General features: G+C 43.5%; 1 protein-coding gene across 4 annotated transcripts in view; it reads left to right on the forward strand.

Moving 5' to 3' along the window:
- RBBP6 (RB binding protein 6, ubiquitin ligase) overlaps positions 1-5,280 on the forward strand; it is a 33,328-nt gene extending 28,048 nt beyond the window's left edge. For 2 of the 4 annotated variants that reach the window (XM_034950907.3, XM_003813697.5), the window contains 3 exons: positions 206-307; positions 1,159-2,913; positions 3,292-5,280. In XM_034950907.3, coding sequence (XP_034806798.3) covers positions 206-307; positions 1,159-2,913; positions 3,292-4,861 — 3,427 coding nt within the window. In that variant the 3' untranslated portion in view covers positions 4,862-5,280. The remainder of the gene's footprint in view (positions 1-205; positions 308-1,158; positions 2,914-3,291) is intronic. The other 2 variants (XM_034950908.3, XM_003813698.5) reach the window with 1 other exon arrangement.
- The last annotated feature ends 10,421 nt before the right edge of the window (positions 5,281-15,701 follow it).

The raw sequence follows: 15,701 nt of genomic DNA on the forward strand, positions 1-15,701 counted from the left end.
CAGTGTTTCCAGTTAGTATGAGAAATTCACCTAAAATTTAAACCAAAGCCATACAAGCAACTTCTCAGGGATTCCTAGTTTATAGTTTTAAAGTGGAAAACTAATGGCAATTTCATTCATTTCATTCATGATCTAATTACATTTGTCTTGTTAGTTTTCTTAAATGGTTTTTGTTAACTTTCACTCTTTAACTTTATTTTACTAGGGAAAAGAAAAAGTCCAAGCTAGATGAGTTTACAAATGATTTTGCTAAGGAATTGATGGAATACAAAAAGATTCAAAAGGAGCGTAGGCGCTCATTTTCCAGGTTAGTGTTTTGCAAGCCTTCACAACAGAATTACAAACGGGACTTTGAATATCCAGGGATTAGCTATGGATATAAAGAACATTGCACTTAGGAATTTTTCTGATTCGGTCTAGGTGTATAGAAGTGAAGATGTAGCTTATTTCCCAATATCTGTTCATTGAAATAATGTCTCAGTGTAAATTCTATTGTGTAGAACTAACAGTTGTGGGGATTAAATTGCCCTTGTCCCTTGAAGTTATTCATAGTATCAAATAATTGGGAAATGTTTTTGGAAGGAAAGAAATAGGGGAATAGCCAAAAAACAGTTCTCAGGACCCTTTTACCATAAGGCTACAGCTTCTTGCTGGAACATTAACCTGTGTAATTATGAAGTAGTAGTAGAATACAGATTGCTTTATTGACAGAAAAAGTGAATTATAAAAATTCCCTGGAAGTTTGTTTAAAAGACTTTATTTTTTAGCCTTACACTTGAAATGTGGTTTCTTTTAAAAGTAGGCTGTTGGCCAGTATAGGACAAAAAACAGACTCCTACTTCAATATTCAGATAGGAAGTGAAATTTAAAATTAATTGACATTTTGTTTAATGTTAGTTAGCTCATATAACTCACGGTACATTAATGCACTTCACTCTAATTGTTAAGACTTCACTTTTGTTTTGTAACAAGTGATTGCTCTGATTTGTGTACTTTATTCCATTCCAGTAGAGGTCACTGTGCCTCTTTAATCATCTAAGATGAAATTTGATATAAAGATAGATGAAACCGTGAGGAAAGAATGCTAGAATCTGAGAGTCTGTGTTTTATTTTGTATGTATTTCTCAACTATCAACTATTGTTTTGTTTTGTTTTTAGGTCTAAATCTCCCTATAGTGGTTCTTCGTATTCAAGAAGTTCATATACTTATTCTAAATCAAGATCTGGTTCAACACGTTCACGCTCTTATTCTCGATCATTCAGCCGCTCACATTCTCGTTCCTATTCACGGTCACCTCCATACCCCAGAAGAGGCAGAGGCAAGAGCCGCAATTACCGTTCACGGTCTAGATCTCATGGATATCATCGATCTAGGTCAAGGTCACCCCCTTACAGACGCTATCATTCACGATCAAGATCTCCTCAAGCGTTTAGGGGACAGTCTCCTAATAAACGTAACATACCTCAAGGGGAAACAGAACGTGAATATTTTAATAGATACAGAGAAGTTCCACCACCATATGACATGAAAGCATATTATGGGAGAAGTGTTGACTTTAGAGACCCATTTGAAAAAGAACGCTACCGAGAATGGGAGAGAAAATATAGAGAGTGGTATGAAAAATATTATAAAGGTTATGCTGCTGGAGCACAGCCTAGACCCTCAGCAAATAGAGAGAACTTTTCTCCAGAGAGATTTTTGCCACTTAACATCAGGAATTCTCCCTTCACAAGAGGCCGCAGAGAAGACTATGTTGGTGGGCAAAGTCACAGAAGTCGAAACATAGGTAGCAACTATCCAGAAAAGCTTTCAGCAAGAGATGGTCACAATCAGAAGGATAATACAAAGTCAAAAGAGAAGGAGAGTGAAAACGCTCCAGGAGATGGTAAAGGAAATAAGCATAAGAAACACAGAAAAAGAAGAAAAGGGGAGGAAAGTGAGGGTTTTCTGAACCCAGAGTTATTAGAGACTTCTAGGAAATCAAGAGAACCTACAGGTGTTGAAGAAAATAAAACAGACTCATTGTTTGTTCTCCCAAGTAGAGATGATGCCACACCTGTTAGAGATGAACCAATGGATGCAGAATCAATCACTTTTAAATCAGTGTCTGAAAAAGACAAGAGAGAAAGGGATAAACCAAAAGCAAAGGGTGATAAAACCAAACGGAAGAATGATGGATCTGCTGTGTCCAAAAAAGAAAATATTGTAAAACCTGCTAAAGGACCCCAAGAAAAAGTAGATGGAGAACGTGAGAGATCTCCTCGATCTGAACCTCCAGTTAAAAAAGCCAAAGAGGAGACTCCAAAGACTGACAATACTAAATCATCATCTTCCTCTCAGAAGGATGAAAAAATCACTGGAACCCCCAGAAAAGCTCACTCTAAATCAGCAAAAGAACACCAAGAAACAAAACCAGTCAAAGAGGAAAAAGTGAAGAAGGACTATTCCAAAGATGTCAAATCAGAAAAGCTAACAACTAAGGAAGAAAAGGCCAAGAAGCCTAATGAGAAAAACAAACCACTTGATAATAAGGGAGAAAAAAGAAAAAGAAAAACTGAAGAAAAAGGCGTAGATAAAGATTTTGAGTCTTCTTCAATGAAAATCTCGAAACTAGAAGTGACTGAAATAGTGAAACCATCACCAAAGCGCAAAATGGAACCTGATACTGAAAAAATGGATAGGACCCCTGAAAAGGACAAAATTTCTTTAAGTGTGCCAGCCAAAAAAATCAAACTCAACAGAGAAACTGGGAAGAAAATTGGAAGTACAGAAAATATATCAAACACAAAAGAACCCTCTGAAAAATTGGAGTCAACATCTAGCAAAGTTAAACAAGAAAAAGTCAAAGGAAAGGTCAGACGAAAAGTGACTGGAACTGAAGGATCCAGCTCAACTCTGGTGGATTATACCAGGTAGCTGAGTGTAGGGGGTGGGTGTGGAAGTTTGTTGGGAGAAGGATTTTCTTCAGTTTTATCCATGCTTGTGCTTTTTATATTAATTATGAATGCTGATCTAGGGAAGTAGGCTGGTTTTATGTAGTCTTTTGTTGTCTTTGAAGAAGGGAGTTGCCAAAGACAAGGTTGTAAGTAGATTTTGGGGGTGAGCCACATTTGTGTTGATACAATCATAATCTTAAATTGTGTGTCTTCCTTAGGGCAGAATAAGTTTTTTGTTTTTTTTTTTAAATGTTAAAAGGACATTTGTGTTTAAGTTAGCATTTTTATATTTATCAGTTTTATAATTAATAGTAAATTCTTCATTAATTAAAAATGTTTTGTTATTCTTTTTAGTACGAGCTCAACTGGAGGCAGTCCTGTGCGGAAATCTGAAGAAAAAACAGATACAAAGCGAACTGTGATTAAAACGATGGAAGAATATAATAATGACAATACGGCGCCAGCTGAAGATGTTATCATTATGATTCAGGTTCCTCAATCCAAATGGGATAAAGATGACTTTGAATCTGAAGAAGAAGATGTTAAATCCACACAGCCTATATCAAGTGTAGGAAAACCTGCTAGTGTTATAAAAAATGTTAGTACAAAGCCATCAAATATAGTCAAGTATCCTGAGAAAGAAAGTGAGCCATCTGAGAAAATTCAGAAATTCACCAAGGACGTGAGCCATGAAATCATACAACACGAGGTTAAAAGTTCAAAAAACTCTGCATCTAGTGAAAAAGGGAAAACCAAAGATCGAGATTATTCAGTGTTGGAAAAGGAGAACCCTGAAAAGAGGAAGAACAGCACTCAGCCAGAGAAAGAGAGTAATTTGGACCGTCTGAATGAACAAGGAAATTTTAAAAGTCTGTCTCAATCTTCCAAAGAGGCTAGAACGTCAGATAAACATGATTCCACTCGTGCTTCCTCAAATAAAGACTTCACTCCCAATAGAGACAAAAAAACTGACTATGACACCAGAGAGTATTCAAGTTCCAAACGTAGAGATGAAAAGAATGAATTAACAAGACGAAAAGACTCTCCTCCTCGGAATAAAGATTCTGCATCTGGACAGAAAAATAAACCAAGGGAAGAGAGAGATTTGCCTAAAAAAGGAACAGGAGATTCCAAAAAAAGTAATTCTAGTCCCTCAAGAGACAGAAAACCTCATGATCACAAAGCCCCTTATGATACTAAACGGCCAAATGAAGAGACAAAATCTGTAGATAAAAATCCTTGTAAGGATCGTGAGAAGCATGTATTAGAAGCAAGGAACAATAAAGAGTCAAGTGGCAATAAACTACTTTATATACTTAACCCACCAGAGACACAGGTTGAAAAAGAGCAAATTACTGGGCAAATTGACAAGAATACTGTCAAGCCTAAACCCCAGTTAAGTCATTCCTCTAGACTTTCCTCTGACTTAACTAGAGAAACTGATGAAGCTGCTTTTGAACCAGACTATAATGAAAGTGACAGTGAAAGTAATGTTTCTGTAAAAGAAGAGGAATCTTCAGGAAACATTTCTAAGGACCTGAAAGATAAAATAGTGGAGAAAGCGAAAGAGAGCCTGGACACAGCAGCAGTTGTCCAGGTGGGCATAAGCAGGAATCAGAGCCACAGCAGCCCCAGCGTCAGCCCCAGCAGAAGCCACAGTCCTTCTGGAAGCCAGACCCGAAGCCACAGTAGCAGTGCCAGCTCAGCAGAAAGTCAGGACAGCAAGAAGAAGAAGAAAAAGAAGGAAAAGAAAAAACACAAGAAACATAAAAAGCATAAGAAGCATAAGAAACATGCAGGCACTGAAGTGGAATTGGAAAAAAGCCAAAAACACAAACACAAGAAAAAGAAGTCAAAGAAGAACAAAGATAAAGAGAAGGAGAAGGAGAAAGATGACCAAAAAGTGAAATCTGTCACTGTGTAAAAAGACAGATTTTTTAAATTGACTTAATTACTAAGTCATCTGTATTAAATTTTGTTATAATGTAAAGAGATTCAAGCCTTGTAAATAATGACATGGAAGACCCTGTGCTGCACTTAAAATATTGCTGCTTGATTATTTGATTTTTACATCAGAGCTTTATAACACGAACTTTTGTACAGAATTGTGAGTTGTGACCATGTAACATGAGAGGTTTTGCTAGGGCCTATTATTTTTAACCACCATTAATTAGTTGGGGTGGAGTTTACTGTAATGTGAAATTTTCACATTTGAATTTTTTTAATTGCCTGGCAAAAGCTGATATAAGTTCTAAAATATCAGCAGAATGATTTGCTGAATTCATTACAACCCCGTTATGTCACTTTTTGATTACAATAAAAGTTTTCAGTAAACTTTTCAAATGTTGAGTATTTGCATTATTTACAGAAAGTAGTGCCATATCTGTATACTTAACCCACCAGATGCAGGTTGTATGTGTGTCTCCATTTTCCTGTTTTAAAATTCTTAGTTTTTAGTACAAGCTGAACTGAATATACAGAATTCTAAATTAAACATGGAAGATACATTTCATAGGTGGGTGGGTGGTAGAGGCCAGAAATGAATCAGGATTAATTGGAGATGTGGTTAAATAAATCTAGGAGAGTCTTGAATTACACAGAAATTCGAAGTTTGAACTTTCAAAATGGTTTGGATTTGAGTATTAGAGATGCAGAATTGTGACCACGTATTTATGGCCACGTATTTTTCTGGAAACCCTGATAAATAAGTATTAAATTCCTTGATAAAGTAGAATGCAGCTAAACCAGTGAGTGCTTGTGGCCTACCCAATCTGCCCAGTTGACAAGCAAGCGGTCATTACTTACGATGAGTTTCCTTTATTGCTGTGGTTCGGGAAGTGTACCTGGGGACAGTGAAAAGGTACTGAAAGGATGTGGGGAATGAGGGAGAGTAGGAATGGCACTTTAGAAACATAGTGGTATAAGTAGGGATTGAGATAATCTTTTTTTTTTCTTATTTGAGACGGAGTCTCTTTTTTTTTTTTTTTAATTGATCATTCTTGGGTGTTTCTCGCACAGGGGGATTTGGCAGGATCATAGGACAATAGTGGAGGGAAGGTCAGCAGATAAACAAGTGAACAAAGGTCTCTGGTTTTCCTAGGCAGAGGACCCTGCGGCCTTCCACAGTGTTTGTGTCCCTGGGTACTTGAGATTAGGGAGTGGTGATGACTCTTAACGAGCATGCTGCCTTCAAGCATCTGTTTAACAAAGCACATCTTGCACCACCCTTAATCCATTTAACCCTGAGTGGACACAGCACATGTTTCAGAGAGCACAGGGTTGGGGGCAAGGTCATAGATCAACAGCATCCCAAGGCAGAAGAAGCTTTCTTAGTACAGAACAAAATGGAGTCTCCTATGTCTACTTCTTTCTACACAGACACAGCAACAATCTGATTTCTCTATCTTTTCCCCACATTTCCCCCTTTTCTATTCCACACCGCCATCGTCGTCATGGCCCATTCTCAATGAGCTGTTGGGTACACCTCCCAGATGGGGTGGCGGCCGGGCAGAGGGGTTCCTCACTTCCCAGAAGGGGCAGCCGGGCAGAGGCGCCCCCCACCTCCCGGATGGGGCGGCTGGCTGGGCGGGGGCTGCCCCCCACCTCCCTCCCAGATGGGGCTGCTGCCGGGCGGAGATGCTCCTCACTTCCCAGACGGGGCGGCTGCCGGGCAGAGGGGCTCCTCACTTCTCAGACGGGGCGGCTGCCGGGCGGAGGGGCTCCTCACTTCTCAGACGGGGCGGCTGCCGGGCGGAGGGGCTCCTCACTTCTCAGACGGGGCGGCTGCCGGGCGGAGGGGCTCCTCACTTCTCAGACGGGGCGGCTGCCGGGCGGAGGGGCTCCTCACTTCTCAGACGGGGCGGCTGCCGGGCGGAGGGGCTCCTCACTTCTCAGACGGGGCGGCTGCCGGGCGGAGGGGCTCCTCACTTCTCAGACGGGGCGGCTGCCGGGCGGAGGGGCTCCTCACTTCTCAGACGGGGCGGCTGCCGGGCGGAGGGGCTCCTCACTTCTCAGACGGGGCGGCTGCCGGGCGGAGGGGCTCCTCACTTCTCAGACGGGGCGGCTGCCGGGCGGAGGGGCTCCTCACTTCTCAGACGGGGCGGCTGCCGGGCGGAGGGGCTCCTCACTTCTCAGACGGGGCGGCTGCCGGGCGGAGGGGCTCCTCACTTCTCAGACGGGGCGGCTGCCGGGCGGAGGGGCTCCTCACTTCTCAGACGGGGCGGCTGCCGGGCGGAGGGGCTCCTCACTTCTCAGACGGGGCGGCTGCCGGGCGGAGGGGCTCCTCACTTCTCAGACGGGGCGGCTGCCGGGCGGAGGGGCTCCTCACTTCTCAGACGGGGCGGCTGCCGGGCGGAGGGGCTCCTCACTTCCTAGACGGGATGGCGGCTGGGCAGAGACGCTCCTCACCTCCCAGACGGGGTCATGGCCAGGCAGAGGCGCTCCTCACATCCCAGACGTGGTGGCGGAGCAGAGGCGCTCCCCACATATCAGACGATGGGCGGCCGGGCAGAGAAGCTCCTCACTTCCTAGACAGGATGGCGGCCGGGCAGAGACGCTCCTCACCTCCCAGACGGGGTCGCGGCCAGGCAGAGGCGCTCCTCACTTCCTAGACGAGATGGCGGCCGGGAAGAGGCGCTCCTCACTTCCCAGACTGGGCAGCCGGGCAGAAGGGCTCCTCACATCCCAGAGGATGGGCGGCCAGGCAGAGACGCTCCTCACCTCCCAGACAGGGTGGCGGCTGGGCACAGGCTGCAATCTCGGCACTTTGGGAGGCCAAGGTAGGCGGCTGGGAGGTGGAGGTTGTAGCTAGCCGAGATCACGCCACTGCACTCCAGCCTGGGCAACATTGAGCACTGAGTGAACGAGACTCTGCAATCCCGGCACCTCGGGAGGCCGAGGCTGGCAGATCACTCACGGTTAGGAGCTGGAGACCAGCCCGGCCAACACAGCGAAACCCCATCTCCACCAAAAAAATACGAAAACCAGTCAGGCGTGGTGGTGCGCGCCTGCAATCGCAGGCACTCGGCAGGCTGAGGCGGGAGAATCAGGCAGGGAGGTTGCAGTGAGCCAAGATGGCAGCAGTACAGTCCAGCTTCGGCTCGGCATCAGAGGGAGACCGTGGAAGGAGAGGGAGAGGGAGAGGGAGGAGAGGGAGGAGGGGGGGAGGGAGAGGGAGGAGAGGGAGGAGAGGGAGGAGGGGGAGAGGGAGGAGGGGGAGAGGGAGAGGGAGGAGTGGGAGAGGGAGGAGGGGGAGAGGGAGGAGGGGGAGAGGAGGGGGAGAGGGAGGAGAGGGAGGGGGAGAGGGGGGAGAGGGAGAGGGAGGAGGGGGAGAGGGGGGAGAGGGAGGGGGGAGGGGGAGAGGGAGGGAGAGGGAGAGGGAGAGGGAGAGCCGGAGTCTCACTCTTACCCAGGCAGGAGTGCAGTGGCATGAACTCGGCTCACTGCAACCTCTGCCTCCTGGGTTCAAGTGGATTCTCCTGCCTCCGCATCCCGAATAGCTGGGGTTACAGGTGCCGGCCACCACACCCAGCTAGTTTTTGTATTTTCAGTAGAGACAGGGTTTCACCATGTTGGCCAGGCTCATCTTGAACTCCTGACCTCGGGTGATCTGCCTGCCTCGGCCTCCCAAAGTGCTGGCATTATAGGTGTGAGTCACTGCGCCAGCCAGTCATCGATTTTAAGCGGTATACAGACATACTTTTTTTAAATGTGTTTTTTAAGTGCAATACTTACTAAGTGATTTTAAAATTTTAGAATGTTATATTTCTATAGGTGACAGGCAAGTACTGTAAAGATCATGAAAGCTGTTCAGAACTGAATTAGGGAAATGCTGCCTCTGAATCAAATTAACTTTCTTCTAAAGGGCCCTCCTTTTGTTGTGATGCTTAGATTACATTTGTTTATTCCCAGACACCCCTGTTGCACGGGATGGGATGTCTGGCCTAACCATTCCAACTCTACCCCACCCCACACACAACACACACTGCCATTTTGACTTTAAAATAATCCAGCTAGATTTACTGTTAATTCTTGCTAATCTGGACCAAAAATCTGGGTTAGATCTCTCACGTTCATAGGATCTGGCACCCAGAACTTTTTTTATCATACATTCCATCATCCGAGGTCAGTTTCATTACCTAAGCTCATTGTTCCTTAAGCTAAACTGACCTTTTCTTTAAGTGCAGTCCACTCCTATGATAATTTTCTAGTTACTCAGCACCTGTGGCAATTCCTCTCTTGGAGAAACACTGGAGTTAAGCTCTAATGTTTCATCCACGACTTGGTCTTCCAGCTCCATCCTTTGTTGGTCTTATTTGGGGCTGAAGTTTCAACTCATCCCCCAGTCTCTCTTCTTTCTACTCTTTCCCTTCCCTAGTATCCTATGCCCTGTTGTTTCAGCCACACGCTAACATGCCCATAACCTGCTGCTCCTTACCCACCTTGCTGCACCCAAACAGCTAACCTTCAAACCCGGATTAAGGTGCTGAACACTGCTTAACAAAACTAGTCTTTGAAGACAATTTAAGAAGTAACTTACTTGCAAGGCACTGTGCCAGGTGCTTGGACTTCATTTAATCCTTAAAAATTCCAGTTGTACTTGATGTCTTGTGTTAAGCAGGAAAGTCCACTGCCAGTGAAGGCTCAGTCCAGCCTTGGATATTCAAGCCAGCTCCTAACTAATCCAACTCACCCCTACTATGTGGAAGAGTAAGCCAGCAAGTAAGACTCCACCTCTTGCAGATCCCCAAAAAACCATGTCATGTCTCCCTATCTTTTGCACTCAGCTGTTTCATCTGGCTGGAATTTCCTTCCTCCTTTGCCTGCTTCATAATTTCCTGCTCATTGTTCAAGAGTTAGGTTGCTGTTACCAGGCGCGGTGGCTCACGCCTGTAATCCCAGCGCTTTGGGAGGCCGAGGCAGGCGGATCATGAGGTCAGGAGATCAAGACCATCCTGGCTAACACGAAGAAACCCCGTCTCTACTAAAAATACAAAAATTAGCCGGGCGTGGTGGTGGGCGCCTGTAGTCCCAGCTACTCGGGAGGCAGGAGAATGGCATGAACGTGGGAGGCAGAGCTTGCAGTGAGCTGAGATCGCGCCACTGCACTCCAGCCTGGGAGCTGTTTGAGACTCTGTCTCAAAAAAAAAAAAAGTTGCTGTTTTGGAATTATTCCCTCACAGTGCCCGCCCGCCCCCATACGTGCCTGAGGTGCGGTAGCATCCCTGGATATGCTGTAGTAACACCTTCCAAATTGTTTTCTGTGGGCTGTGTTTGGTTATCTCACACGGACTGAGCATGACTTCCACAAAAAGTCTAGTTTATATTCCAGAAGCCAAACCATGCCTTGCACATAGTAACAAATGTTTGAAATAATGAAATTACCTTGTTTTAAACTTTGAGATTGTGTTTTGCCAAGCAAGTTAATTCTTACCCACACACTGGCCTAAAGAAATATGTGTAGAAGCTAGTAATAAGAGCAGACTTCACAGACAACCGGTGACATGTCCGTTTCTCAAGGGAGGGATTAATTTTTGGCCTACTGCAGGTTTGAAAAGTAGTATCCTTCAAGGACCTAGGTGTTTCTGCGTGCCAAGAATACTCCAGAGTGTTAAAATCAGGAGCTTAAAAATCACTCCTTTGCTAGTGTCAGCATGGCAAATGAAGGGAGCGAAACCTGCTCCAAAATATTTAAGCCAGGATTTCAGAGGGGCAAAAAGCTACTTAATAAACGTAATAGTTTATTCATCCCAGTCTGCGCAAGTGTCTCCGTGTACTTGTCCACTTTCCCTGTCTTTCGGCGCCTTTAATGAATGCTGTTCTTACTGTATAAAGCTAGACATAGAACAAAACCTCTGATTTGAAACATGTCCTTTCTGAGAGTTTTTATACCACTGCTCATTTACTTCAGCTTCAGCAGTTGTCTTATTTTTAACTAGAAAAAAGCCTCCTATATATAGTATGTATATATATACGTATGTATATGCGTGTATATATAAAATATAGAGAGTGAGCGTGTACCCTGCATTTTCTTTATGTCATAAACACATCCTTTGACATTAAATTTTTCCACAAACATTTTTAATTTTGAGAATTGGAATGGTCAGGAAAGAATAGACTTAAGGTCACCTACTTAAATCCTGGAGAAAGTGTACCATGAAGCTCCTGTATGTGAATAACTTCAGCATACGGATCTGAAAGAAATAGGATTAATAGGAACATTCAAAGACTTCAGGCAAATTCTTTCAGTATGGATCTAAAGTATAAACAGCTTATCAAGGCTCCTCTTTGATAAAAGCCTTTGAGATTATTTTTAGGATCATGTTAAAAGGACTTTTTAAAAATAACTATTGCTAATTCCTTTATGCACTTTACCTTTTATTAAACTTAATGAAGGGTGAACAGTGATCTCATATTAAAGCCAACACCAGCATGAATCTTGCTTTTCCACTTTGCCTGAAATGTGGCTCTTCTGTAATTTACTATGAAGTTGGTTTGGCCAGTGTGAATGTTTTCAATTTAGGTTTCTATTTTTAAAGTCTCTGTGGTAAGATTTTCATATGAGAATGGACATACATTTAGAATTTAAAATCTTCTTTGGTAGAAACAACTGGAACCTTAATAATTTTTGGCGGGGTTGGGGGGATTGTTTTTTGTTTGTTTGTTTAGAAACAGAGTCTCTCTCTCTCTCTCTGTTGCCCAGGCTGGAGTGCAGTGGCACAATCATAGCTCACTGCTTCCCCAACCTCCTGGACTCAAGCAATCTTCCCGCCTCAGCCTTATGAGTAGCTGAAACTACAGGTGTGTGCCACCACACCTGGCTAATTAAAAAAAAATTTTTTTTTTTTTTTGTAGAGATAGGTCTTGCTGTGTTGCCCAGGCTGGTCTCAAACTCTTGGCCTCAAGAAATCCTCCTGCCTGGGCCTCCCAAAGTGCTGGGGTTACAGGGATAAGCCACCACACCTGGCCCATTAACAAAATTTTGATAATTGTTAAAATATGTTTTTACCTAGCTTAATGATATATAAAGCTGGTAGACTGATTTCTTTTTGTATCCTAAAAACTAAAACCAATAGACACAAATATGAAAAATGAAGCCAGGGAAAACTGTATTAGTGCTAGAAACTCAGGAAAAGACAGAAGGGGCAGACATAGCTAAAAATATGGCATTTCTGCCATAGCACCACATCTTAAACGTTTTTTGTTGTTAATGGAGAGAAGGCGAAATAAAGACAACTGACAGTTCTCTCCTTGAGAAGGCAGATGGCCTCTTGGAAAGCTTGAATAGAAGATCTTGGGTATTAGGAACACACCATCATCTGAAGAAACAGGGATGGGCCATGGAGCAAATGAAGATAATTTCCTTTGAAGTCACTTTGAATATGATGAAAATTGCACAAAGGAAACCTGAAGCGTAGGCTACCATGTTGACGGGGATGGAAGAAGATTCTGTCCAGAGACAGATTTGTTATAGCTGGTCTTGTTCCCAGGAAGGAGGCCGGATCACGCAGCCCTCATTCCCCTGGCTATTATGGGGGCTGAAGGGGGAAAATATGCAATTTTCAAAACATTATGGCACTGGTGCCAGAAGAGGCAGACAAGTCAGTGGAATTGAATACAACACCATAAATTGGCCCAAATATAATACCCAACAATTTGAGCATAAGTAAATGTGAAAAAGGATAGGTTTTTCAATAAGCTTTGAGTGAACTGGTTAACCACTTGGAGAAAAAAAAAATCACATCTTAAAATTCTAGACTAAATATTGTTTATCCAAAATTTTATATATTTAGGATTTAAAATATTCTTTTGTATAAATTTTGGTACCAAAATAAAATGTTGATAATTGTGTGTTTTGACCTATCATATTAAATTCCTGGATTATATTCTTCCCATCTTCTAGGATGACCATTTTTTGATAGGTTAGGAGTTTATTATTTCAACTGGCCGGTCAACTGGAAGCCCAGGAGCTTCCCCGATATTTTTGATAATGGTTATATGAGATCTGGTTTATCCTGATTTGCTCCTTTTTAATTTTCTGATGTCTCTTGTGCTGATTTTTCTCTTCAGAGCTTCTCATTATGGTAGAGTCTCAATCTTTATACATTTTGTGACATTTCTGCCTATTTTCTGAGAACACATCACATCCTCTCATCTTCCTGTGCACACCATCGTCCCTTCTTTTCTGTTCTACTTCATAGTTTCTTCATCTCTGAAACTGAAATTAGCCATTATTTTTCTGAACCAAGGATGAATTATGCCATTAGAGGGCAGAAGAAGCTGCTTGTTCTTTAAACTAGCAACTGTTTCCCCCTCTGCAATTTTTTAAAATTACAATCTCAATTATTACACAAATAAACATCTGAAAAATTTAAATGCCACTAGCAGCTGGGTGCGGTGGCTCATGCCTGTAATCCTAGCACTCTGGGAGGCTGAGGCGGGTGGATCACTTGAGGCCAGGAGTTCAAGACGAGCCTGGCCAACATGGTGAAACCCCATCTCTACTAAAAATACAAAAAAAAAAAAAAAAAAATTTAGCTGGCATGGTGGTGCACACCTGTAATCTCAGCTACTAGGGAGGCTGAGAATCACTCCAACCCCGGAGGTGGAGATTGCGGTGAGCCACTGCACACCAGCTTGGGTGACACAGTGCGACCCTGTCAAAAAAAAAAAAAAAAAGCCACTAACAATAAAACAGAAATGCCAACAAAACAAAGTTCTGGTGCCTTCAGGCATTTAGAGTTACCTTTAAGTCCAAAACCAGTGTGATTCTCCATCTTCCCCCTCCCCCCACCGATATTGACTTTTCTACCAGGATATGTCTGTGGTAGTTAGCATTTTCATTAAATTTGCCCAGATCATAATACATTCTCAATTTTGCAGGCTTTAAGAATTTTTTAATTTTTCTAACAAACTTGTACATTGTTTAAAAAGTCATAAAGTTCTTCAGGACTTACAACAGGCCGGGTGTGATGGCTCACGCCTGTAATCCCAGCACTCTGGAAGTCGCGGTGGGCAGATCATCTGAGGTCAGAAGTTCAAGACCAGCCTGGCCATGGTGAAACCCCGTCTCTACTAAAAATACAAAAAATTAGCCGAGCATGGTGGTGCACGCCTGTAATCCCAGCTACTCAGGAGGCTGAGGCAGGAGAGTCACTTGAACCCGGGAGGCGGAGGTTGCAGTGAGCCAAGATCACGCCATTGCACTCCAGCCTGAGCAACAAGAGCGAAACTCCATCTCAAAAAAAAAAAAAAAAAAAAAGACTTACAACAAAAACTTCATTCTCCTACTCTAATTAATTATACGCTGACTAATTCTTTACAGGCCATTTCAACTCTGCTAGTTCTTTCTTTAAAAAAGAAAAGAAAGAAGAATGTTATATGTAAATAACACACTCCTCCTATTACTTGATTTTTCAGTCTCAAGTATGAGCCACAATTGACTTTAGCAACACCCACACACATACACCTCTACCCTCTCCCATCCTCTCAATAAAAGTTTTACCATTTGGATTAAATAAAAATGGCGGTATACATTATTATATATCTATATAATCAGTCCCACATTGAGTCACTTGGTATAGTAGGATTGCTTTCATGTAAAATGTTGTTTTTCCTGGAATTAATATCAACTCCCGTTTCAAAAGTTTGATTTTCTATGGCTCACTGGAAACAAACCTCCTCCCAGGATATTCAAATAAGTGTTCATCACTTTTACCCTTTTTCTTGGGATATTCCCCTCCAGAACCTTCTTTCTACCTATCTAATAAAAATTGGGGCCAGGCCCAGTGGCTCATGCCTATAATCCCAGCAGTTTGGGAGGCCGAGGTGGGAGGATCAATTGAGGTCAGGAGTTTGAGACCAGCCTGGCCAGCATGGTGGAACCCCGTCTCTACCAATAATACAAAAATTAGCCAGACGTGGTGGCACGCACCTTGTAATCCCAGCTACTCAGGAGGCTGAGGCTGGAGAATTGCTTGAACCTGCGAGGTGGAGGTTGCAGTGAGCAGAGATCACACCACTGCACTCCAGCCTGGGTGACAAGAATGAGAGAATCCATCTCGAAAAAAAAAAAAAAGGCTGGGCACAGTGGCTCAAGCCTATAACCCCAGCACTTTGAGAGGCCAACACGGGCGGATCAGTTGAGGTCAGATTGAGACTATCCTGGCCAATATGGTAAAACCCTGTCTTTACTAAAAATACAAAAATTCGCTGGGGGTGGTGGCGCACGCCTGTAGTCCCAGCTACTCGGGAGGCTGAGGCAGGAGAATCGCTTGAACCCGGGAGGCAGGTGTTGCAGTGAGCCGAGATAGTGCCACTGCACTCCAGCCTGGCAACAGAGTGAGACTGTCTCGGCAACAACAACAAAGATTGGTTGCCTTCTAGATGTACCCCAAAACTGCCTGTTCCTGGGTCTTCCCCTCGCCCTCTCTTCTGCATTAGATCTTTGCCTTCCATCCTGTGTCTTTCTCTTCCTAGGTTTGCTTCCTCATTTGAGGTGGAGGACATGTGCTCTAGTAAGTTACTGCGGAAGAGTACCTGGGAGGTAAAATTTTTCAGAGCCTAAAATGTCACAAATGTTCTTACTCTACCCCGACACTTGATTTATGGTTTGGTTGGGCATAGAATTCTGCACTGGAAATCATTTGCATTCATACCTGGAGGCATTTCTCTATCATAATCCTGCTTCTGGCATTGCTAACCAGGCGTTCAACCATTCTGACTCCTAATCCATTTATATGCAATTTTTGCAATATTTTCCCCTC

This window comes from Pan paniscus, chromosome 18 (genome assembly GCF_029289425.2).
Source record: "Pan paniscus chromosome 18, NHGRI_mPanPan1-v2.0_pri, whole genome shotgun sequence".
Taxonomy (NCBI): Eukaryota; Metazoa; Chordata; class Mammalia; order Primates; family Hominidae; genus Pan; species Pan paniscus.